At 39.6% G+C, this 24,633-nt stretch overlaps 1 protein-coding gene across 2 annotated transcripts in view; it reads right to left on the reverse strand.

The window, feature by feature from the left end:
- Positions 1–1,845: 1,845 nt before the first annotated feature.
- Positions 1,846–24,633, reverse strand: part of Ube2n (ubiquitin conjugating enzyme E2 N) — a 32,390-nt gene continuing 9,602 nt past the window's right edge. Inside the window, exons 2-4 of one of the 2 annotated variants that reach the window (XM_063255298.1) lie at positions 6,972–7,218; positions 6,645–6,785; positions 1,846–5,782 (exon numbers count right to left, since the gene is read on the reverse strand). In XM_063255298.1, coding sequence (XP_063111368.1) covers positions 5,742–5,782; positions 6,645–6,785; positions 6,972–7,218 — 429 coding nt within the window. In that variant the 3' untranslated portion in view covers positions 1,846–5,741. Of the gene's footprint in view, positions 5,783–6,644; positions 6,786–6,971; positions 7,219–24,633 lie in introns of those variants that run through there. The other variant, XR_010049426.1, reaches the window with a different exon arrangement.

Genomic DNA, 24,633 nt, shown 5'->3' on the forward strand with positions numbered 1-24,633 from the left:
TTTTAAACAGTGCCACTGTGTAGTTGATTTTAAGATTGTTTCTACCTCTTCCAGTAGCTGCAGGGTATGCACCCGTCTACTTTTACACAGGCTGGTCAAACAAGCACAAGTCTCCACCCTTGAGGAGCACACACTGCAGTAGAGCACAGATAAATGACCGATACTTAGTTGAGAACTTCTTAAATACAGTTTTATGTAGGCTTATCTTTAAAAACAGAATTTCCCAGAGGATCAGAGATGGAAGGAAGGAGGTAGATGGGATGAAAAAAGCTGAGATGTGTTATGTACCTGTAATCAGTTTCCCACAAGGAATGTAAGCACCGCATTGCAAACATCACTAATGAAAAACTAGGGTCAGCCTTGTTTTTTAAAGACAGTTTCACTGTGCAGCTCAGCCTGGCCTTGAACCCAGTGATCCTGCCTCAGCCTCTCAAATCTGGGATTACAGGCATGGGCCACCATGCCAGGCTAAAGGCGTTTTTAAAAACTGTAAGTCACGTTTTCTGTAAAGAAACAATACAGTTGTTTAAATGTTTTGAGAAGTGTCTAATAGTCTTCGTGCAACTCTGGGCCTGATAAATGCTTAAACTATACATTGTCTCAGAATGTTAGTATCAGCAAGGGGAAGAAAACTACCACAGCCCCCTAATCCTGACCCAAGTAATGGGAAGTACTGGGCCCTTCTGAAGAAAGCATACTCTCTTGTAAAGCCGAGTGATTACTGTCAAAGGTGGGAACTACGTCACCTTCCCTACTACCTATCTTCACACCCAAAATGTGTGAAGTTCTACATCTTGGGTAGTTGGGGGGGGGGGTAAACCAGGGCAGGCATGTCCATGGCCGGCTGCCACCTCACTACAATGGCAGAACTGAGCAGGTGGTATAGAACTGTGGGTCATCAGACAAAAGACTGTTTCACTAGAGAAAAAATGCAAATTGTGAAAACTTGACTACCCTTTTAGGTAGGTAGTCCCAGTACTTCCTGCCAAAACTTACACATGAAGTTCCAATCTGGTATGGCTGGGGCTTGGTAGAACTTCAGCGGAAGAACGCATGAAGCACGAGAACACCCAGGTCTGACCCTCAGTATTAAAGGGAAAAGGAAAGAAAAAATGTACAACCAGCCTGCTTTTTTGCCTGATGTAAGTCTTAAATAGCCTGCTCCTAAACTTCAGTCATAAGACATCACATTACAAGGTTATAGTGAAATTTAATAGCTACTGAGTATGCTAGGTCGTTTCCAAAGCAGTCCTGATGGATCATGAGTATAATATGGAAATGTGCTAGTAATTCTACATTGATTGTAGCCTATGATGTTATTTTTTTCTTCTTTTTGTTCCATAAGCAGTACCATGCCATAAAAGCTTATATAAAACAGTGAGATTTCAACTGATAGAAGCAATTACATAGCCAATTCAGCAGCAGCTCAGCATGACAAGAGGTCTACACTAACAACCGTTAAGTGTTGCACCAATATGCACACAGAAAATGAGGTCAGCACAAGGTTAGCAAAGATGAAATTAGAAAAATGGAAGAAAACCCAAACTGTTCATATTGGGAAATTTTAGACCAGCTTCCAGATTTTCAGCCAATGGTTGTTTGTCTGATTACCATAAAGCTATATAGGCAAAGCCAACTTCTAAAAAGCACTTTCTAGCTTCAAAGATAAAATGGAGCCAGGGACTTAGCTCAGTGGCACAAACACCTGCCTGGCAAGTTTAAGGTCATGCATTCAATCCCTGGTACCCAAAAAAAAAAAAAAAAAGGTTCCAAAAGATAAAATGGAAAATAATGTAAGAGTGTCCTAGAGTTAAGGAAATAGACAAATACCGCCAGTCAGTCCAATTGGTGTATTAGATTTTTATTTATATTTTCAAGTTACATTCAACATGTTTTCCTTTGTGTTGTCATTTAAATATAAACCCTGCTATAATTCTGTAAGATAGGCAACATGCTAAATAGCTAAGTTAAATGTTGTTCCCAGCCCCGAAACACATTATTCAATCAAATATTACATCGTTCTCAAATTGAGTTATGTGCTTTATTTTTGGACAGCTTTTCTAGATGAAATATTACTAATCTTTTAGTACTATAGTAACCAACAAAAATGAAAGTGGCTAGAATAGCCAGAAAACATCAAACAGAAGAATGTAGCCAGTTCCTACACCATTTAGTTTTACTTTGTTAAATGTATTTCTAATGGACAGGACACCAATTCCATTCCCTTAAAAAAGAAAAAAAAAAGTACTAAACCACAGCACCTATGGCCCTTATACTCTGATTATGTATTTAAAGCTTTTAACATTTCTGAAATTTACAAGTACACTGCTGGTCTAGAGTAAGGTTTAAGTTCTACATACATTAGGTCTAACGTCATACTAGGTGGACTCTTGAGAGGTCCAAGGATAACTGGTTGTCAGTGGAAACAACTCCTAGCAAAGCAGACAACACTCAAATCAACATCTCGGGATTTCAGATTTTTAAGAGACAAATGATTCATCAATAGGCCCTGGTTCTTCCCTTCTCGCCCAGGGCTCTCCAAGTGCTTCTCTCCCTGCCTGAAGGTATTCACATGGGTCCCAGAAAGAGGCCTCCCAGTTGGTTCCCATCTCTATGACCAAGCTGCACTGTTTCATGTCCCCTCCCCTCATCTGACTGCAAGATCCTCACGGGAAAGCCCCTTAGCACTCACTGACCTCGTCACCAACTAGTAATGAGCAGGGATCATCTGCAGTGATACTCAGTTGTTGAGCAGCTCTAAGCCTGAATTTTCCACTACTCGAATAGTGAAATTCAAGAATAATCTGCTCAGTGTCCGCAACTTTTGTTCAACAGTCACACCAACCAACCTGGAAAAGCCTGTAGGGGATGAGAGTGAGAGACGCCACTCTGGCCCAGGCAACACACAGTGCTTGTGCTGGTGCCTTAAAGCATTTGTCATTGTGATTTTTTCATTTTGCACTTTGTTTGCATTAAATATTATAAGCATGGCTCCAAAGAAAGGAGTAAAGCTAAGAGCAACAATGAGAACCATTATAGAGGAAAAGAAATCACGGCAAAAATATAAGTCTTGAAAAAAAAACAATTTATAAGTACAATTTTTTTGGTCTCAGAACTGATTGGTTTTTCATTATTTATTACGGGAAAAATATGTTCACTTGTCCAGACTTTTCAGTGCTCCATGATTCTGGAACGAAGTGAATTTGAGAAACAACATATCACTATTTTTTTCAAGTGAGTTGTTCCCTTTACTTTGGGATAGGCTTACACGGGAACAGGGTTACACAAAGAAGCCAACCAGCTGGAAGGACCCTGGCCCCTGGTGAGGACCTGGGTAAGAGGACAGTGGTGGAGAATCCTGCCAGTAAGCATCACTTAGCTCCTCCCAGGAGAGATCAGGCACAAAGGTGGGTTGGCTCTACTTAACAGTGTTGTCATTTAAAAGAGACAAATTTCTTGCTTTTCATGGCAATCTTGGAGGTGAACAAATGTCGGCATCAAATTCAGAATGGTTAACCAACTAAGTGTAGGCCGAGGAAAGCAGGTCAGATGTTCAACACCTGCCTTGACCTCTCTCAGGTCCTCACAAGACCTACAGCTATTCACTGGCTCTCACTTTACCCCACTTGTTGAGAAAGCAAGTCTTATAACAAAGGGGACTCTCATTGAAGCTACACAAGGCGAGTCCATAAAGACAGAATTCCCACAAGAAACCAGTGCCTTATTCCATCCTATACTTCCATTAACTTTCAAGCTCGAGACATACTCTGGATGGACTTTATAATGGAATAAAGAGAGATCTGGACCTTCATAAGTCACCGTGACATCAGCTATCTATAATGAGCAGTACATGATGATTTCTGATCTCTACGTAAGTACTTCCAGTCCTGAGTTTGCTTTTTAGAATGAGACAATTTCCTTAGCTGTAGTCAAAGGCGCCCTGTGCTCAACAATTGTTGACAACTGCTATAAATATATGACATTAGGGTTATCAACAACTGTGTATTCTGAACGTAACGTTTGTTACTAAGCATTACATTTATTTGGAAGGATATCAGGAGTCACCAGAAACTTTTGTATGTTGAAAATGTAATTTTAATAGATAATTCTTCATCTTACATAGGAGCACAATAAAATACACCACATTCTGAAGAAATGCCAGAAGTCATGAGAATACGAGTAAGGAAAATGCAGATGGGCTACAATATCCATTACCTCAAACTGCAAGAGACAACAATCCCAACCCAAAGGTTAACATTTACACATTTAAGACTGGCTACGTAAGACTTTAAAATAACAAAAATTGGGAATCAGATGGAGAGAGAGGTGGGAAAGAACTGTTTTGTGAGGGAAGAAATTCTTACTAATGAAAAATTTACTGTAAGCAAATTAAAGAATAAAAGCTCCCACAGCACACTAGAAAGGATGGACACAAGACTCAACTGAAAATCTGGTGCTCTTCAAGGAAAAAATCTTTCTGATGATGGTTATGCAAGCTGCTTGCTTGAGATTTCCTCTTAGTTCTGTAAGGAAAACTTGACAAGTATCTCTGCAAACCCCAAATGATTATCAGATTGGTATTTCCTAATCACACACCAATGGTAACACATGAAGTTTTCAGACAAGAACCAAGAAAAAGGTCATAGCTCAGTTGAGGCAAAAAGAAAGAAGTGGCACAATGTGAAAGTCCAAGATGTCAGTCACAGCTGCGTTCTTTGCTGCCACGCTCCTGTGCACTGCTTTTCAAACATTATGGCAAGACACCAACAATCTCCTAACCAGGTAACATAGAACCTTTATTCGAATTTCTAGGGGGTGGGAAAGGGTCAGATACTGATGCTTTATGCATGCTCAAGCCCTGTTTATAAACTCCATTCAGTAATCTTAACATAAATTTGCATCAGTGAAAAGAAATTGGCAAATCCATCTCTTGCCATTCTGTCAGATTGTGAAGACCAAAACAGAATGTTCCATCAGTTTTAATTTTTTAAATACGATTGTCACATTGGGAAAATGAAATAAACACAGTAAAATAAACTATACAAAGGCAAAGTAGAATAACAAAAAATATTTTACTAAAACATAAGATTTACAGAAGTTTCCAGACAAGCCATACAAAATGGTCACAAGCTTTTTTGAAGGAGGGAATCTATACTTGACTGCAAAATCACAATGTTATTAGTGAGAGCTGTGAAGTTGTTAATGTTTCCCATTTTGGTTCGAACAATCAGCTTGTCCATCTACAGTGTCTAAATAAAGTTAGACTTGGCTAGAGAGTGTATCTTAAAAGAACTGGTTAGCTGCTTTTTTAACCAATGCATTAGATCACCATAAAAGTGGGGGTGGGGAGCCCATAAAACTGAAACTACCTTTCCCCTCAAAATATAAAATAAAATAAAATAAAGAACACCCATACCCCTGCAGCTAACCTTGACAACTACCTTCATTCACAGTGCTTTATACTTAAAACCATGATGGGGGAAATGAATAAAAGCAGAGGGCCACTGCTTTTCAATGTTTCACGACAATCTGGATGAAACTTCTAGCCTCTGCTCATGCTTTACAACAGTGAATCAGGACAAGACATAGATTTGCTAATGCGCATTTAATCACCAAAGGACTGAAAATGTCTGGGCTTTTATTCTGTAACGTTTCTAAGACTGTGTCCATTAAATGCAAACAAAAAGGAAGGAGTCTTGGCAGAACAGGAGAAGTGACACAAACGTGATGATCAGATCGACTTAAATATTATTCATGGCATATAGCCTAGTCCATGCTCTAGCTGCAGACAAAAACAAACAGGTGATTATTATTTTACTAAGCTCAACAGATTACTCCTCAAAGTCTAGCAACAGTAAACAAGTACAATTAAGTTAATTATGGACATGTCATGCTACAATCTTTCAAATTCATGTTATCTCCTATAAACCATCAAGGGTTGAAAGACTCTTTTGATGCTGAGTTACCAGAAGATTACAATGAAACTCAAAAGACCTACAAAATTCAATAGGATGAGAAGACTTGCAGTCTTTGTTTCTGGATATATAATGCTCCCCACTCACGTTGTTTTAACTGCGGCAGAATGAAGTTCACTAATTCCATGCTCTATAGCTTACTGCCGTATGGTCAATTTCTTGAACAGTTCAAAAATGGTTCAAAAGTTTTCTGGTGTCTATTTACTGCTAGATGAATGTTAGACATGCCAGAGTCTTAACATTTCCCAATTACGATTTTAAAGTGGGAGCGCAAGCAGGGTGTGAAAGGAGGAGGGCGAACATCTTTTAAGATGTACAGTGGTACCTCAGCTCATGAACTTCATTTGTTCTTTGATTCTGGACAAGATGGCCACAGGGGTGTTTGTCACCTAATGCAGAGTTTGCAAACCAAAAAAAAAGAAAAAATACATACATACATACATTTTATATATATATATATATTGGCCAAATAAGCCTTCTGTTTGCAAAAGGAACTCTCTGCAAACAAAGGTGTTCCTGAACTGAGGTACAACTGTATCTTGAATACCAAAAGCAGAATCCGATTCAATATAATTAATTACTTTACTTTTGCTTGCCGAAAGCTTAGATTTTAATGGTGCAGCAATGTGCTTTCAAAGCACAAGTGCTGTACAGGAGAATATTAAATACCTGTTTCTATGGCTTGGGCTTCGTTGGTCTTCCACTGCTCCGCTACATCATTTGCTAATGGGTCATCTGGATTAGGAGCACTTAACAAAGCCTGGATCGATAGCAGAACTGTGCGGATCTGCAGTGCTGGCGACCATTTATCTATGAAGGCAACAGGCCCAGTAGATGATATGATAAAGCAGGAAAACATAGGCTCAGAATTGCTGCATTTCCCTCCCACAGACCTCTGTGGTCTTGGTCCAAGGTAAGATTACAAAGTTTACATTCTAATATGGGATACTTAGCAAAGCAAGGAGAAATAGTAAATGATGACAAGGTAGCACTTACCTTTCAAAATATCTAAACATATTCTTCCCAACTTGTCTACATTAGGATGATAAATTTTGGTCATGAAACGTACTTTAGGTGCTGCCATTGGGTATTCTTCTGGCAGAAATAGTTCAAGTTTAAAAGTCCCTCCTTCAAAGGGGGAATCCTGGGGACCAGCAATGACCACGTGAAAATAACGGGCGTTGCTCTCGTCTGGTTCTGCTTTAATCCCAGGAACCGGCTCTGCCAGCAAACGCTGGGTTTCCTGCAACACAAAAACAAAACAGCTGTGAAACAAAATGCCACTTCACTAGACACCAAAATTAAAAGTTCACCTCTCAGAACTAAAACAAAACCTCTCCAATTTCCAGATGAGTTTTTAGTTTTAAAATCCAAAGACCTTTTAAGTAATTACAGCTAGGTGATGCAACTGCAAAAGAATACTGATGGCTTACCAAAATATATTGCCAACAAAGTCAGGGGAGCCAGGCATGGTGGCGCACTCCTGCAATCCCAGCGCTCTGGAAGCTGAGGTAGGAGGATCACTGTGTGTTCAAGGCCAGCCTGGCCTACACAGTGAACTCAGGCCTGCCTGAATAGACATTGAGACCATCTCAAAAAAGAGAAGGGAAGAGAGGGGAGCTACATGCCTATAATCCCGGCATGTGAGTGGCTGAACCAGGAAGATCCCTGAATTTCAAGGCCAGCCTGGGCTACAGAGAAAGACTATGTCTCCAAAAAAAAAAAAAAAAAAATCAAATAACGAACTCAAAAGTGAAAAAGAGGGAAACAATACCAGGAATACCATAAGAAAACATGATTATCAAAATCAAGTTATTTACAAGACAAAAAGTAATCTCCTGTAAAATATAACAATCGTGTTATTTGAGACTTTTGTGTATAGAGGATCCCTTCCCCAAGATGCTCAAATATGTGGATGTTCATCAAGTCCCTTATATAAAATGGCAAGGAATTTACAGATATCACACACAACCTCCTCCAGAATAGTTCAAACTTTCTCTAAATTACTTTTTAATTCCTAACAGTGTAAGTCAGTGTAAACAGTCCTTCTACTGTTTTGTTTAGGAAATAATGACAAGAAAAATCTATAAATGTTCACTACAAAAACACTTTTCCCCAATACTTTCTACCCATAGTTGGTCAAGCATCAACTGTAATGGAGAAAGGAAATAAGAAGAAGCTAAGTATCCAAGCAGGGTTGGAGAAATAGATCCGCATGCTTTAATGTCATGTTCCATCATTCTCCCTCCCATCTAAATAATTCTCTCTCTCCTCTTGAAATCTCCATCCTCATACCTACCTGTGGCTATGCTCTGCTTCCTATTTCATGAGAAAAAATTCTCTTCACCTCAGCTACTGACCAACTGCTTTGTTTGCCTTTGGAAGCTGTGTGGAACCGCATGTCTCCCATTCCTCCCCTCCCTGCCCGGGGCAGGAGCAATATAGTACTACTAAGGAATGAACCCAGAGTCTTGAATATGCCTGTCAAGTGCTCTACCACAGAGCCACTTCTTGGTGCCTTTTCAGACAGCATCTTGCTAAGATGCCCAGGCTGGACTTGATCCTGTGAACCTCCTGTGTCAACCTCCAGAGCTGGAATTGCAGACACATGGCACACTACCCAGCTCCTCTAGCTTGACCACTTTCAAATCAGATGTAACCCCTCACCTGCTTATCAAGGTCTCCAATGATTATCTCAACAGTTCAGTTAACTCCAATAACCAGTGCTTCATTTTTATTTGACTTGAAGGTAACATCCTACCCAGCTGCTCTGCCTTCCTCTTCACAAGACACCAGTCAGCGTCCTATCTCTGTACTCTCCTGGCTCTCCCCAGTCTGGCGGCAACCTTTACTCTCCTTGCTGGTTCCTCTGTGCCTAGCTGGGGCTGTCCTGCGTTGCTGCTCAGTCTGTGCATTTCTGTAGTGATCTCACGCATCACAATGGACTTAAACACTGCCTATACTCCCTCCATGCTGAGGTGATTCAAATGCAGTCAACCTCTACCCTGACATGCTTTGCTCTTCTGTCCACACCTGCAGCCTGTCATCTTCTCTTAAAGCAGTAGCACCTAGTACATTCTGGATATGGTCCCCAACCCTACCATGCCGCGCTACGCCCCCACATCTGGGTTTGTCCCATATTCTCAATGCTCAGGCCCTGGAAACTTTGACCCCAGTGCACGGTGGGTGACTGGGTCATTGGGGCTCGGCCTCAGAAGGGGACTATGCCAGCTATCAGAGAAGCTGCTCTGCACCTGTCCCAACCGTAGACAAGCAAGGAAGGAAAGGGCTGTGCACTGGAGAGGCTGAAGGCATAGGGTGACTTCATTTAGGGCAGCACAGTTCTGTTCTGAGGCCCAGACCCCAGTGACCCAGTCGCTGTCCAGCAAGCCTGGCCTGTCAGTTTCCATGATGCTACTAGGGATCAGAGGGCCTCCTGATGCTAGCCAAGCAGTCCTCCACTGAGCCATACCCCCAGCCCTATATCTCTTCTTTATAAAGTATCCAGGTGCCATACTTTGTTTAACAATAGAAAATGGGACTTACAGACAGAGCTTCACATGACCAAAACCAAACTTCTCATCTTGTTTATTCTCAAATTCATCCACTCAAGTCTTTCCTCTCATTTTTTTTCTTTTCTTTTCTTTTTTTTTTTTTAAAAAAACAGGGTCTATTCCTCCAGCATTTCTAACTGGGCCAAATGTCCTATCTCAATGTCAAACAATCTGGCTTACGATTGCCTGAAATTCAGTTTTCAAAAATTATTTTTGTTTTCAAAATGTAAATCTATCTTCATTCCAGTGTTATGTTCCTTTTGTCGTTGTTTCTGAGACAGGGTCTGGCTAGCTAGTTCAGGCTGGGCTGGAACCCACTAAGTAGCCTAGGCTGGTCTCCAAACTGTGACAACCCTCCTGCCACAGTCTCATATCCTGTATTTCCTTGTAGTTCTTCAACTTACTAAGCATGCCTTCCACTTTAAGGTCTCTCCCCTCTAGGTGTCTACATAGCTTGTTCACTTGGTCCCTAAGGTCTTCATTTAAATATGCTTTCTAGAATAGGCATGGTGGAACACAGCGGTAATTTCAGCACTCAGGAGGCTGAGGCAGAAGGATCATCACAAGACTAAGGCTAGTCTGGGTTACGCAGTGATTCCAAGGGCAGCCTGAACTGCTTAGTGAAACCCAGTCTGAAAAACTCATGTTTTCCAGTGAAGTAATTAATGCTGAAATTGCAGGTTCCATTCCACACCGCCCTACTCTCCCCCTTTATTGATCACATCTCACTGATTTTGCTCCAAACAGTCCTCAGTAAGACAGATTTAGATTTTTTTATTCAGTTACATCCTCAGTATTTGGAACAATGCCTGGCACTATCATGGATATTCAACAAACATCTATTGAATTATGAATAGTAAGTGTGAAGTAAACAATTAGAATTTTACTTTTGAGCCAGGCACAGTGGTGTACCTCTATCCCAGCAATTTGGGAGGTTCATGTTTAGAAGTTCATACTTTTGTTTTACCCAAGATTTTCATTAAAAGGGAGACAGGTCAGAGAAGGGTGGGGTCTAAGAATCCCACTGCCCTTCCATGGTTATACAAAATAGTGGCAGCTCTTTTTAAAGTTCAAAAAACTCCCAGAAGGGCCTCCAAGATCAGTTCCCAAAATAGCTTCAGCATCACTCTCAGGATGCACTGGCAGAGCTGAATGCCATGGTCACTTTCTCATCATCAGTTCACCCTCAGAGTCACTCTTGCTAAACAGCATACTCACTAAGCACATTCGTAGCCTCGAAATCCTTAGGATTTTACAGGAATCCCTTCAAGAATAAACTTTCAGGGGTGGAGGACAGATGAAATAGTTTTTATATGCTCCAGATTCTAATTAATTTAACATAATAAACAGATACATAATTATTCAATGAAACATAGTTAATTTTTCCCAAGCCAATCCACAGTATAAATCCTGAGAAGTGAAAATAATGAAATCCAATCATGTTATTTGAGACTTTTGTTTTACCCAAGATTTAAAAGGAGAAAGGATTTAAAAGGAGAAAGTCTAGGACATGAGCACAGAAACAAACTGATGTCAACTTTTTTCCCTAAGAAAGAAAAAACTAGGTAGAAAATGCAATCCTTCTTACTACATGATTAACCATAAAATAAATACCTTCTAGTTTTACACTATTTTTTGGCAGAAAAACATCACAGTGCAGTATGACTTCTTTCAAGGCATAAGTTAAAAGGCTCAAATTCCTCCTCAGTTGCTTAACTATGTAAGCAAGCTGGCCTTAAGCCAGTTGCCTCACCAGGTCTTAAGCATACTTAGAGCAGTCTCCTCCTTACACACTGGCCTTTCTATGACTTCAGCTACTCCTGGTCAACATAGTCAAAATACGGAAAACTCCAAGCCTGGCATGGTGGCACACCCTTAATCCCCGAACTCTAGGAAGCTGAAGCAGGAGGATCATAAATTCAAACACGGTCTAAGCAATTTAGCATGACTCTGCCACAAAATGGAAGAAAAATGAAGAAAAAGAAGTCTGGGTATGTAGCTCAGTCAAAGCAAAAGCTGAGTTTGAGTCTCAGTGATAATCTGAAAATAATACCCAATTAAACTGTGCACCATTCTGAGTAGCACAAGGAATTCTCACTTTCCCACTTGGAAGCGAATCATTCTTCTTTGCCCTGCCTCCCCCAAAGGAATATACTCCTGGGCCATCAGCTGCTCATAGCCACTTAGTCTTAGTTATCAGAATGACCATCAAAACTGACTAGAAAGACAGGCATGGTGGCACATGCCTGTAATCCCAGTATTCTGCCGAGGCAGAATTGCGGAGTTTAAGGCTGGCCTGGGCTACAAACTGAGGCTCTGTCTCAAAACAAAACAACAAAAAAGGTCAGATTGGAGTAACCCTTACTAGTGCATTACTAGTAATAATGGCAATTTAAATACGTCTGAGAGAAAAGATGACAGATCTCAATTTAACAAAAACACACAGTATCCTGACCTTGCCAAGATCTCACAAGATGGTGCACAGTAAACTCTTAGTTAAGACAGAAATGGCACTGAATCCGTGTGTGTACCGGGACCAAAAGGCAGACAGAGTGTTGGGTACTAGGACCATACTACAGTTATCAAATAAGGTAACACTGCAAAAGGAGATCAGAGGTGGCTAGTCACACACTCGATTCAAAAACCTTGTAGAGACCAGGGATTTTCTTCTGCGAAGTATAACAATGTTTGTTTTAAAGAAAACAAAATAACCTTTAACTATACTCTAATCCTACTATGTTTAAATGCAATCCAAGAATGAAAGCCCAGGTAGAACTGAGCTTAGATCTCCTTACAGAAAACACTGTAGAGCATTCAGGAAGTAAGTTATTAAAATGTAGAAATGGAAATACATTGAAGAACAGAATACAGGCAGGCATAACGGCACACAACTGTAATCCCAGCACCCAGGAGGCTGAGATAGGAGGATTACTGTTAGTTCAAGGCCAGCCTGGGCTACAAAGTGAGTTCCAGGCCAGCTTGCATTACATAGCGAGACTAGGTAGGTAGATAGGTAGGTAAGCAGGTAAGTAGAAAGAAAGAAAGAAAAAGAGGAAGGGAAGAAATAGATTTAAATGGCAACAAGATTTAAGTCTCAAGGAGGATATGTTACAGAATATGTACAACAGCATATGCCACAAATATTTTTGAAAGAATTGAGCACCACATCAAATTGATCTGTTTATCAGTAGATCTTTTGGAATTTAAACAAACTCAAGAATCCTATCACAGTAAACTACATCTGACATTCTCTCAATGAATTTTTAATCAAGACTGCTTTCATTTTATATTCAATAATTTGTGCTATGAGGTGATACAAAGTCCTACATTTTATAAGCCAATGATTAAATTGTATCTAGTAAAATTTGAAAAACACACTAAATAGTATCCTTAGAAAAGTGGTATAATTTGTTTAAAGTAAATTAATTGTAATAATATTTTATTAACCTTATATACACTTTTTTTTTTGGCCTTAAAATAGGGTCTCACTATGCAGTTCAACTGACTTCAATTGAGCTCATTTTGTAGCCCAGACTGGTCTTGAACTTGCAAATCCTCCTGTTTCAGCCTGAGTGCTAGCATTACAGGCGTGTATAACCACGCCCTGCTTAACTCAATATATTTAATATATTGTTTTAACACATAAGAAAAACAGTTGGTGATTACAGGATTACATGCCTGTAATTCTAGCAGCACTGAAGAGGTTAAGGCAGGAATCCACCTGGGGTATATAGCTCAAGATCAACAGAAATATAGAGTGAAGGCCTACTTTAAAAAAAAAGTTGGGCATGGTGGCACATGCCTGTAATCCCAGTACTCAAGAGGCTGAGACAAGAGGATCACTGCAAGTTTGAGAACAGTCTGGGCTACAAAGTGAGCTCAAGGCCAGCCTGAACTGCACAGTGAGACTTTTGTCTCAAAAAGACCCCCCCCAAAAAAAAGAATTATTAATGCATTTTATATTTTTATACCAAGTCTTTAAATGCTGTGTGTAATTTACAACTACAACACACATCAGGCATAACAGCCTCATTTCAAAGGACCAGCATGGTAACACAGAATAGAGAAAAATAGGACAACCCCATTGCCATGTTACTTACAGGTCATTTAGACTCTAAACTTACTGTAAATGGTCAGCAAAATTCTGAAGAGAAACTATAAATTATCACTATTTACCTCTGGCACCTAGAGTACTGTAACAAATATGTATGAAAGACTGCTTTGACCAAGATCTTTTTGTTGTTTTTTTGCAGTACTGGGGACCAAACCCAGGATGCTCTACCATGAAGCACCATCCCATGTAAGGAGCTGATCATATGTGTGAGGCTAAAGCAAGGCCAGCCCAGAAAAAACAGAGAGGAAACAAGCTATGTAAACAAGCTGTTCCAGCACCAAAAAGACAAAGGCTGGGGGTCTGCCAGGCAAACAAGTTGCTAGGCAGTGGGGCTGAAATTGACATCCTTCTCTGGAGGGTATAAATACACCTGCATTGGTTGAGCAGTTCCTTTCCCCCCATCAGGAGGATGAGGGCTCCACCTGACCCTAGTTTTGTCTTTTATTTTTTCTCATCCTCTCCGGATCCTTAACCCCAAGAACCTCAGGAGCTACACTGGATCTCTGCACACCCCCAGCCCTTTATATTTTTATCTTGAGACAGGATCTTGCCAAGTTACCCAGTCTGGGTACTTGTGATCCCCTTTCCTCTGCCTCCCGTGTGGCTAAAGCACTGGCATTAGCTACCATACCAACTGTACTCAAAAATTATCTCTAACAGCTTCAAAAAAACAAAGATGCTACATGAACAAAAATGCATTCAGAATAAACAATAGCATGATACATGGATTAAGGAAATGTTAACAGTATACACTACCCCCTAGTGGACATAAGACACCACTGCTTCAAATGAGGTAGAGATGCCTTTTTGCAAATAGAAAACAAAACAACAGTTATGAAAGTTCATTTCACCCAAATCTCTTTAAGTTCTGAAAGTGCATACCATTTTATATCGATGGACTGGTAGACAAGCAACAAATCTGTCATCAGCTGAATCTCACTGACCTGGAACGCAGTTACGAGGGAAAAAAGTGCTTTTCCATGTAGCATTTTAAAAAGTCGTTTGACAAAAAGGTTAAAAAAAAAAACCCCTCACATGAAGGAAAAATAAAGGAGGCACTGTACTGTAAGGTGGGTCCCCAGCCCTCAGGACATGAACCAATCAAGAACCTCTGGCTTGCATTACTGCCCCAACTACCCGGCAGATCCCCAAGACATGAGATTCCCATGGGGTGAAGCTTCTACTGAGGAAGGCACACTGGAGGGATCTAGCCTGCAGGTTCTTTAAAAGAATCCAATGCCATAATAAAGCGCACAGTAAATTAACAATAAAAAATAAAGAGCATGATGAGTCTGTGCCATTCAACGGCTGTGGGGGCAGAGAACCAGGGGCCTCACCAGGAGATAATCCGGACAGAGAAACTACCATCTTCACTGTTTCATTGGGTTGGGTTTTATTCTCTTTTATGTTAAATCTAATGTTGGGAGCAGCTACTTGAAAGACAGTAAGAAACAGTATGGTAGCCATTTTTTATTTACTAGTGGCCTGTTTTGAAGGTTTTTTTTGTTTTTCTGTAGTGGGGATCGAACTCACAACCTTGGCTTGCCAGGCAGGCTCTTATGCCATCAAGCTAAATCCCCAGCCCTGTTTAGAAGTGCTTTAGTGCATTCACTATTTTGGTTTTATGGTTTCTATTCTATTCTCATCTGTTAGACTTTTACTATGTCCAAAAGTAACTACAGCTATTTGGAAGACAACAAAAGGCATTATGGTAATTATTGTTGCTTTCATAAGGTTTTGAAGTCCTATATTACTTATAATGGTTTATTTTAAAAATAAATACACAGCACACCATAAAATCACACCTTGAGAAGCAAAGCAAACTTAGCACTCATCTGACTCTATCCTTAAGAAAATCCTACTGTGATCTATATTCTAAAAGCAACAGAAATAACTTAAAAACCCAACAGAAGCAAAAAAACTAAGCTAATTCTGTATTCCTTTTCTGCTTCTGCCTTCTGGGCATCTTGCCACTAACCCATTACAACCCCTAAATGAGCTGCCAGGAGCCATGAGGAATGCTTGAAAAATGGTTTTATTAATGTCAAATGCCAATAATGACACATATATAGTTCAGCAAGTACTCTCAAACCTTATGCCATAATTTCTTAGGAAGCAGATACAGAAGGGAACTACTTCAAAGACCCTGTTACCAAGGATGAAATCTTCACAACTAAATCTTGGAAGCAGCCTATATATTCATCAACAGATGAATGAATAAAGAAAATGGAATACTATTCTGCCATAAAGAAGGGATAACTTGAGTTGTCTGTGGGAAAATGGATCCACCTTGAGAAAATAATGTTACAGACATTCATCACAATACCTGGACTCATTTTAATACTTTTTTTTTTTCCTCTTTACCTACTGCCCCATTCTGTATCTTGGTCCCCTTTCCTTTTACAATAGATATCTGTTTTCTATTATCTTTTGTTTTGCTCTTTAATTTATTTATATTTTGAGTTTCTCATAACAGAAATCATGTGATAGTTAAGCTTCTGAGTCTGATTTATTTTACTTTAACATTATTTTCAGTGAAGGGGTTTGGAGGAGGTGATTAAAGTTGACAGTTACAGAAAAACTTAACACAAAAAGACTGTCTGGCAGCAGTAATGGAAAAATTAAGTTTGCAGTAGACATTCACACCCCATCGTCCTTCCCCCACATACTTTCATGAATCCCCATTTCCCTCAATAGAAGCCCAGGTTTGTTTCCTCTCACTTGCACCTAAGCATGTCATCTAGGATCAGTCAACATTTGAGTCTCAGAAGCTAAGGCATCTGAGGCATAAGAGGACGCAGCTCTTCTACTCACCACTGAGGCCCTGTGGCGGAGAGTTGGTAGAGGCCTTTTGTACCTGGCAGTAGCAACTACACAGCACACAGCATAGGGCCAACCACAGAATGTGGGGACATTTCCACTGTGAGGCTGCCTCTTTCTTTGGCGCTCCTTTCAAGAGTGTGAGCTACTTAGCAACTCAATAAAATAGATGTACCTTGAGACCATACGTTAAAGTTAAGTGAACCGGACACACAAGCTTAAATACTGCAAGGTTTCTCTTACATGAGAAACCCAAAGCATAAACAAAGAGCAAAATAAGAGACGTTGGGAGAGACCTTTTCCAAATGGGAAGGGGATTGTTCTGCCTTGTGTCTAGATGTCTCCCCAAAGCTTCATGAGGTCATAGGCAGGGCTTTCCAGAGGCGGACAGATCTGGAGTGTATGATGCTGAGATCAAGGATGCATGATTACTAAATTAGTGCACAGATTGGTTTGCTATAGTTCTGGGTAGGAGTAGCAGTGCCTCAGCCTGAATATGAGCCTGGATATAAGAGACAGAAAGAGGGCTGCTGTCATCACCTGCTGCTTCTTCACGATTTGCTGTCTTCTGCCACCACGAACTGTTTCTCCTCTATGATATCTCTCTGCCATACATACCACACTGCCTGGGGGCCAGCCATCTATGAACTTAAACCTCTACAAACTGTGAGCCAAAGCAAATCTTTCCTCCTTTCACTTCAGATGTCAGGTATTTTGTCACAGCAACTAACACAGGAATGAAAAAGAATTAAAATGTCATATATAAAAAACTTCATGCTCCAATTTTACACAAGGAATGTAATCACTATATATGGCAAATATTTTTTTTAAAAAACTGAAATAAATACCCTAGTCTGCTTAAGATAGCCAAAAAGCAGGCTGCATGTGCTTCTTGCTACAGATACAAACTCTAAATGAACTAGACAGGGAAGAAAAGGGAGTTAAATGATTGGGAAATGGAGTAAAGTATGGAATAAAGGTTAAGAAACTAAACATCTCTTTGGTACTAAACAAAATCAAAGTAGAGCATAAGGTCCACTAATCTCTTTATTAACAATGTCCTACCTAGTTAAAAAGCCTTTTAAAATAGTACTAAATTCACACTAGAGATTGAAATTCAACTAAGTAGACTAGTGCATCATAGCAGAGAGAGGGAAGGCTTAAAGACTTAGGGTATCTAAATTTAATACCTTTTATGGGGTTTGAACCCAGGGCCCCCAAAGGCTAGGCAACCACTCTACCACAGAGCTATTCCCATCCCGACTTTCTATTTTCTTTTGGGACAGGATCTCACTAAGCTGCGCAGACCAGCCTCAGACTTTAGATCTGTATTTTAGCCTCCCCAGTACTTGGTATTGCAAGCAATGTGCCACCAAATCCAACTTAAATCCAAATTTTAACTGGACAAATCTGCCATGTAATCAGGAAGTCAACTACCTTTCCAGCCTTCTAAAACCAGTCCCTTGAACATTTCAAAGATTTTCTCTAACAGTAAACTGACCGCTTTATTTTTAGACTGACTGCTACTGAAAGGTCCCTTTGAGTCTTGTACATATTGTTCAACAGTCTTCCCTGCTAGAGTGGGGGACAGAATACAAGTTACACCCCTAGCATCTACGCTAATTTAAACATCAAATAAGGAAGAAATGCAGCTCACGCATCTGCTTTTTCCCATTTTTTACATGTTTATCAATGAAAAAGATTAGTCATACTTCTCCTAACCAAAATCCCGCTAACATTATAGAATGTTTAACATGTTTTTGTTCTGATAAAAATAAAAGCCCTTTAACCTGGGATATAGCTCAAGCAGCACAGCGCCTGCCTGGTAAGTGGCAAGGTCATGAGTTCGATCCCCAGTACCAAAAACAAAAAACAAAAGCCATAAGAGCCAGGAGTGGTGGCTCATGCCTGTAATCCCAGCACTCAAGAGGTTGAGGCAGGAAGATCCTTGCAAGTTTGAGACCAGCCTGGGCTACAAAGTAAGCTCAAGGCCAACCTGAACTGTATAGTGAGACCTGTCACAAAAAAGACAACAAACAAATAAAAAGCCCTGGGGGAGGGGGGGCGCTGGGGATTTAGCTCAGCAGCATAAGCGCCTGCCTTGCAAGCAGGCAGTCGTGAGTTCGATCCCCAGTACCGATAAAAAGGAAAAAGACAAAAAAAAAGCCCTTTGGGGCTGGGGGTTTAGTTCAGTGGCATAAGTGCCTGCTTGGCAAATTCACAAAGTCATGAGTTTGATTCCCAGTACAAAAAAAAAGAGAGAGAAAGGAAGATTCTGCTTGATATACTCATTGGGTCACTCCTGTCGGCTTTCCTCACAGTTGGGTGTTCTATAGATAAATCAGTATTCTCTGCAAACTGTCTGGTATTTTCCCTGGCCTATAAGCTAGTGAATATACTTACATAGAGCTATTATACACTGCTTATTCAACTCTTTTTCCTTCAGGTTAATTCTAGTCTTAAATACCACAATCACATCAAAATTTAATGCCTAAGGACTCAATTAATACAAAATTCCCACGCTTACAATAGCAGACAAAAACAGATAAAAGTAGGGCTACTGAATTTTTCAGCAAGGCAAGCAAAGGCAAGTATCAGTTGGTACAGATTTGCATATTCCTTCTACCTCCCTCCCTCTCCCTTCTCCCTATACTGGGGACTGAATCCAGGGCGTTCATACTGAGCTCCACCCACTGCCCATTTTTAATAATTTAATTTAGAAATAGTTTTGCTAAGCCACTCAGTTGCCCAAGCTGGGCTTAAACTTGCAATCTTCCTTTGTCAACATCTCCCAGAGAGCTGGGATTACAGGTTGTATCACCACATCCAGGTAATTTGCATTCTCCATCCAGTTGTGCTACTAGCACAATTAGTTTAGGGAAAGAAATTAGACAGTCTTTCACATTCTATAAATTACCTCATGAAAACTGACTGTATATACGATAACACTGATAAAATTTAAAATGTAGTATTTTTTTTTTTCTTTCTTTTTTTTTTGTGGTACGGGGGATTGAACTCACGTCCTCACACTTGCCAGGCAGGAAAATGTAGTATTTTTCTAAAACACTCACTTTTTCCTATCCACTGTTAATGACATTTACAGGGCTTTCAAAATGTTTGCCTCACTTTAGACAGGTTTAATGCTATTTTGTGGAATTAACATGTGACTTTTTCTACTTACTAAAATATAAATGTTCATTTTTTTTATATTTAAGATGAAGCACCATCTTTGTAAAATCAGGTCACATAAAAACCCAATAACACGTAAGGCTGAGTATCAGGTTACACTCCTCTTTACACTCTACTCCTTCCTTAGTTAGAGTTAAGTTAGTTTAAGTAGATTTAAAGTATTACCACAGGTTCCTATACTGGGACTATGCACCTCCCCATTCCTTAGTCTGGTATTTTGTTCTGGACAATTAGGAAGTAACATAAAAACCATTTGATTGGGCCAGGGGTTTAGCTTTGCAGCACAAGTGCCTGCCTGGCAAGTGTGAGGTCATGAGTTCAACATGTTACCACCCCCTGAAAAAACACACACACAAAAACGCAATTTGATCCACACTTTACTTCAGACATAAAAAACAGTCATTCTATCATTGTGAAAGGCAGCTGTCTATTAAGATACAAGCAGAAGCCAGGAATACAGCTCAGCGACACGGCACCCACCTGGAAACACTAGGTCCCAAGTTCAATTCCCAGCACACACACACACACACACACACACACACACACACAAAAGATGATGTAAGCAGTTTACTAAATGCTACTGCACACCGCTGGAAAACAGACATGAATACTGCCTAGAAAGCGTCCCTTAGTCATTGGCTATCTTATTCTGCCTCCACAACCAGCACGGTCCAATGCTGATTGCCACAGACTCACATTCCACACCAGCTAAATGAAGAGATCAACTGGCGAATCACTGAGACCAACTCCACAGAGGAAAGATAATTACTGTACTCACTGGGAGAGTAGAAATTCAAGAACCTCCAAAACTGGTAGGACTAAAATTACTCTGACTGTGAATGTAGGAATATATGGAAAAAGGGACTTTCCAGTATCTTCACAAATCATATCACACTTCTGCTCAATAGTCTTAGCCATTATATTAGGTTCCATACTTACTTAAAAGGACCAAATGCGAAGCCTCAGAGATATAGTACTATACTTAGACTTTCTGCTTCTTCCAGCAACTCTGACCATCCTACCATTATTTTTCTCAAATAGACTGGCTCATATATTAAGACTGCTCTCAACTGAGTGTGGCGTAATCCCAGTAGTTGGGAGGCTGAGGTAGGAGGATCACTGCAACTTCCAGGCCAGCCTGGGATACAAAGCAAATTCAAGGCCTGCTTGAACTGCACAGTTAAACCCTGTCTTAAAAAGACAAAAATAGGGGCTGGGGATTTAGCTCAGCGGCATAAGCACCTGCCTTGCAAGCAGGCGGTCATGAGTTTGATCCCGCACCAATTTTTAAAAATAAATAAATAAAAAAAAAGACAAAAATAAAGTAAAAGACTGCTCACTATCTCAGCAGTTTTTAGAACAATCTGAAATTATATTGCTCAAGAAACTAACTTTATACAAGGTTAGAGACTATATTTTTCTGTGATTTCACAAGATTATTCTTTCCTTGCTAAGCCAGGGAAAGAAATGATCTAGATACTTTAAATAAATAGAGATTTATGTATAAAGGCAGGTGTAATATGATGGAACCTTGTGCATGTAATGCCAGTCCAAATTAATCCACTTCCTATGAATAGTTTGAATCTGAAATAACATATCATCAATACTGGACTCAGTTTTTGCCAGCAACATAAACCATTAACATGAGATTATATGAGTAATAGGCTACAAAGTAATAAATAACCCTTGAAATAGTGTAAATAGTGATGATTTTCTTAAAATAGGGAATTAGGTAGCTGAGACACAGGTAGAAAGCATTTCGTCCACAGTAAACCTTTTCATAGAACTTACTATTTATCTACAGCAGTCACTTGCCTGTTGATGGGGCAAGTGACTACAACACTCACAACTTACAGGAGAGGTTTATCTGGCTCAGTTTCCCATGGTTCAGCTCCCGGCTGCCCAGCTAGAAGGCAGAAACAGCACTGTAGGAACGGCCTGGTGGAAGAAAGTTGCTCAACTGGTCAGGACGTAGTGGGCAAAAGGAGGACCAGTGATGAGAACATACCCTGTTAGGTCAAGACCCCAGTGACCAGCTTTTTTCTGTCAGGTTCCACCTCTGAAACATGAGACATTTCACATATAAAACAATGCTATCCAAAAAAGCAAGATAATAAAGTCACCTAAGAGACGCCACATCTGAGCAACCCTATTTCAAAACAGATAATATCTCGTCAAGAGTACTGTTAATATTCACAACTTACAAACATTTACAACTTAAAACATTCTTACAAACATTCACAACTTAAAAAAAGCAATGCTAACAGCATTTGGTATTGAGGAGAAAACTGTACTAACATATACAACTGTTGATATTCACTATAAGATGATTCCCTAACAATTCTACTTCTTAGAATTTATTGTAAGGAATACCCCCCAGAATCACAATCACAACAATCATACCAAAGCCTACAGGAAAAAAACTCTTTACGTGTAATATGTAACATTAGGGAAAAATATTTATTCTGTACAAGTAAAAGCACATTTGGAGCTGGGGATTTAGCTTAGCGGCATAAGCGCCTGCCTTGCAAGCAGGCAGTCGTGAGTTCGATCCCTGGTACCGACAAAAAAAAAAAGTAAAGGCACATTTAGAAACAGGGTAATCTCTTATTTAAGTGTTGGGCTACAATAAGGAAATGTTCTGTAGCCTGAGTAAGGTAATGGCTTCACGTTTGTATGTATTTATAAAAACAAACTTTAAAAAGGTATCATTATACATAAATTAAACATTAACAAAGCTGACTTAGGGCTGGTGATTTAGCTCAGTAGCATAAGCACTTGCTTTGCAAGCAGGCGGTCTTGAGTTCGATCCCCGATACCGAAAAAAATGAAAAAGACCAAAAATAAATAAATAAAGCTGACTTAACGGAAAAATGCTATATGAATCTTGGAATTCACTGGAGGTAGAAAATGCATCTTACTTTGGGAATATTATTTGTTTGGATTTGAGGTCAAGAATTACATTAACTGGGCACCCTGTTTAAAGAATCTGAGCAATGGACCAATACAAGAGGAAAACCAGTAAGAGCCAACAAGATGGGTCATGGCTGTTTGCTGCATTATAGGTACCAACCCTAACCCTAAATCATCAATAAAACCATCAAACTTAAAAAATGATTGCAATTAGTGGACTCTTCTGTAGAAGCTGTTCAGAGGGCTAAGCACAATGTCTAGATTTAACATATACAAATCCAGAACCATAGACAAAGGAAAGGAAATCTCAAGAGCTTAAGCTATCTGATAACTGGCCAAAACCAAGGCAGGGCACTGAAATTTGAGCGGAATAATGAATGGAAAAGCTATGTAAATATAACCACAACTCTGAGGCAAAGAGACTGACTCCCAGATTAATCCTTATAATGGATTTGTGTATTAAATGTCAATTTAATCTTCAGATCCAACCTTTGAAGACCTAGAAGACAGAAATGTCCTCAGCAACCTCCCACATGACCAAAGTGTAGGGTCAAAGGGATTATTCTATACTTCTATACTTCCTTCACCTTGCTAGAAATTTCAATCTCTAAGCAACCTTGATGCTTCACACCTACACTCCCATTCCCATATAATGACGAAGTTGTAAATGAAAGACATGTTAAGAGCTTAAAACAGAAAGTTTCTTTATATGTTCTGATAGTCCTTGGCCGGTAAGACAAGGGTCAGCAAGCACAAAGACAGAGGCACCATCTGCCCATCTCCTCTGCACATTTTTTTCTCTAATGCTTCATTTTTCTCTAACATTCTCATCTGAAGGCAGGAACATAATTCTCTCTTACCTAGAGCTGGCAGGAAAGCCCTATGAAGTAGGAAAGTTCAACTGATTTGGAACAAAGACATTTCTCTAGAACATACCATGCTCTATTTAAAGAAACCTGAAAGTCAACCGAGTTTAAAACAACAAAAACCACAATGCTATAAAAATTCCTAATTTCATAGGACTGAAGTCAAACCAACTACTGATATGTCTCACAGGCTTCTCACCTTCCCTGTCACTACTGGGCTGGCCACACCAGGCAGTTTTCTACCTTTAAAAAAACCTTCCACACTAAAAAATTAGTGTGTCAGATACAGAATCAGGTGTCAATGTTACTAGCTAGTTTTATGGGAGCCAATATAGATTACCTCTCTCCTGAAATTTCTTTCCTGCTTTATCAATCATTTCTTAAACATATTGATTTAGAAAAAGCTTCAGCTAAAAAAAAAAAAAATTACAAGAGAAAGAAGTTCTAATATATGCTCCATTACAGACAAACCTTGAAAACATTATGCCAAGTGTTACCACCCTACAGGAAAGGGCCACATAGTGTATGACGCCATTTACATGGAATGTGCAACATAGGTAAATCCCTAGAAACAGAAAGTAGACCAGTGGCAACAACAGAGGAAGGGGAATAGGGACACACAGTGATTCCAGTGGGTACAAGATTTCTTTTGGGGGTGTAAGTATTTTTTTGAAACTAGTGGTATGATCAAAAAGCTTTGTGAATATATTAAAATACAGTAAATTGCAAACTTTTTTTTAAAGGTGACTACTTATAGCATATGAATTAACATCAAAAAAACAAAAACCTGGAACCCTAACACATTTAGGTTTTCCTTCAATACATACTCTGTAAGATTAGCATTTAGTCTACAAACTAGATTGGAATAGTACAATAAAATTAAGGGAAGTAGCTTTTTAGTATGAAATTGTTCTGAAGAAACTTCAAATTAAAATTTGAAGCTAAATATCAAAGATCCAAGCACAGACATGCTGACTCATGGTAGTTTTAGCACTATTAGTATGTCTAATGTGGAAAGGTATTCTACTCCCCCACCCCACTTTTCTGCTTACCCTTCAAAATTCAGATCAACTGTTACCCTCTAAAAAATGTCTTCACAATTTTACCCATCCTTGCACTGAAGCCAAGCATACACAAGACAAGTGTTTTGGTAACATGCACACGCCAATATCTGGACATCTTTAAAAAAAAAAAAAAAAAAA

Source organism: Cavia porcellus, unplaced genomic scaffold, assembly GCF_034190915.1.
Source record: "Cavia porcellus strain 051 isolate PalLab524CR breed Dunkin Hartley unplaced genomic scaffold, mCavPor4.1 scaffold_8, whole genome shotgun sequence".
Classification (NCBI taxonomy): domain Eukaryota; kingdom Metazoa; phylum Chordata; class Mammalia; order Rodentia; family Caviidae; genus Cavia; species Cavia porcellus.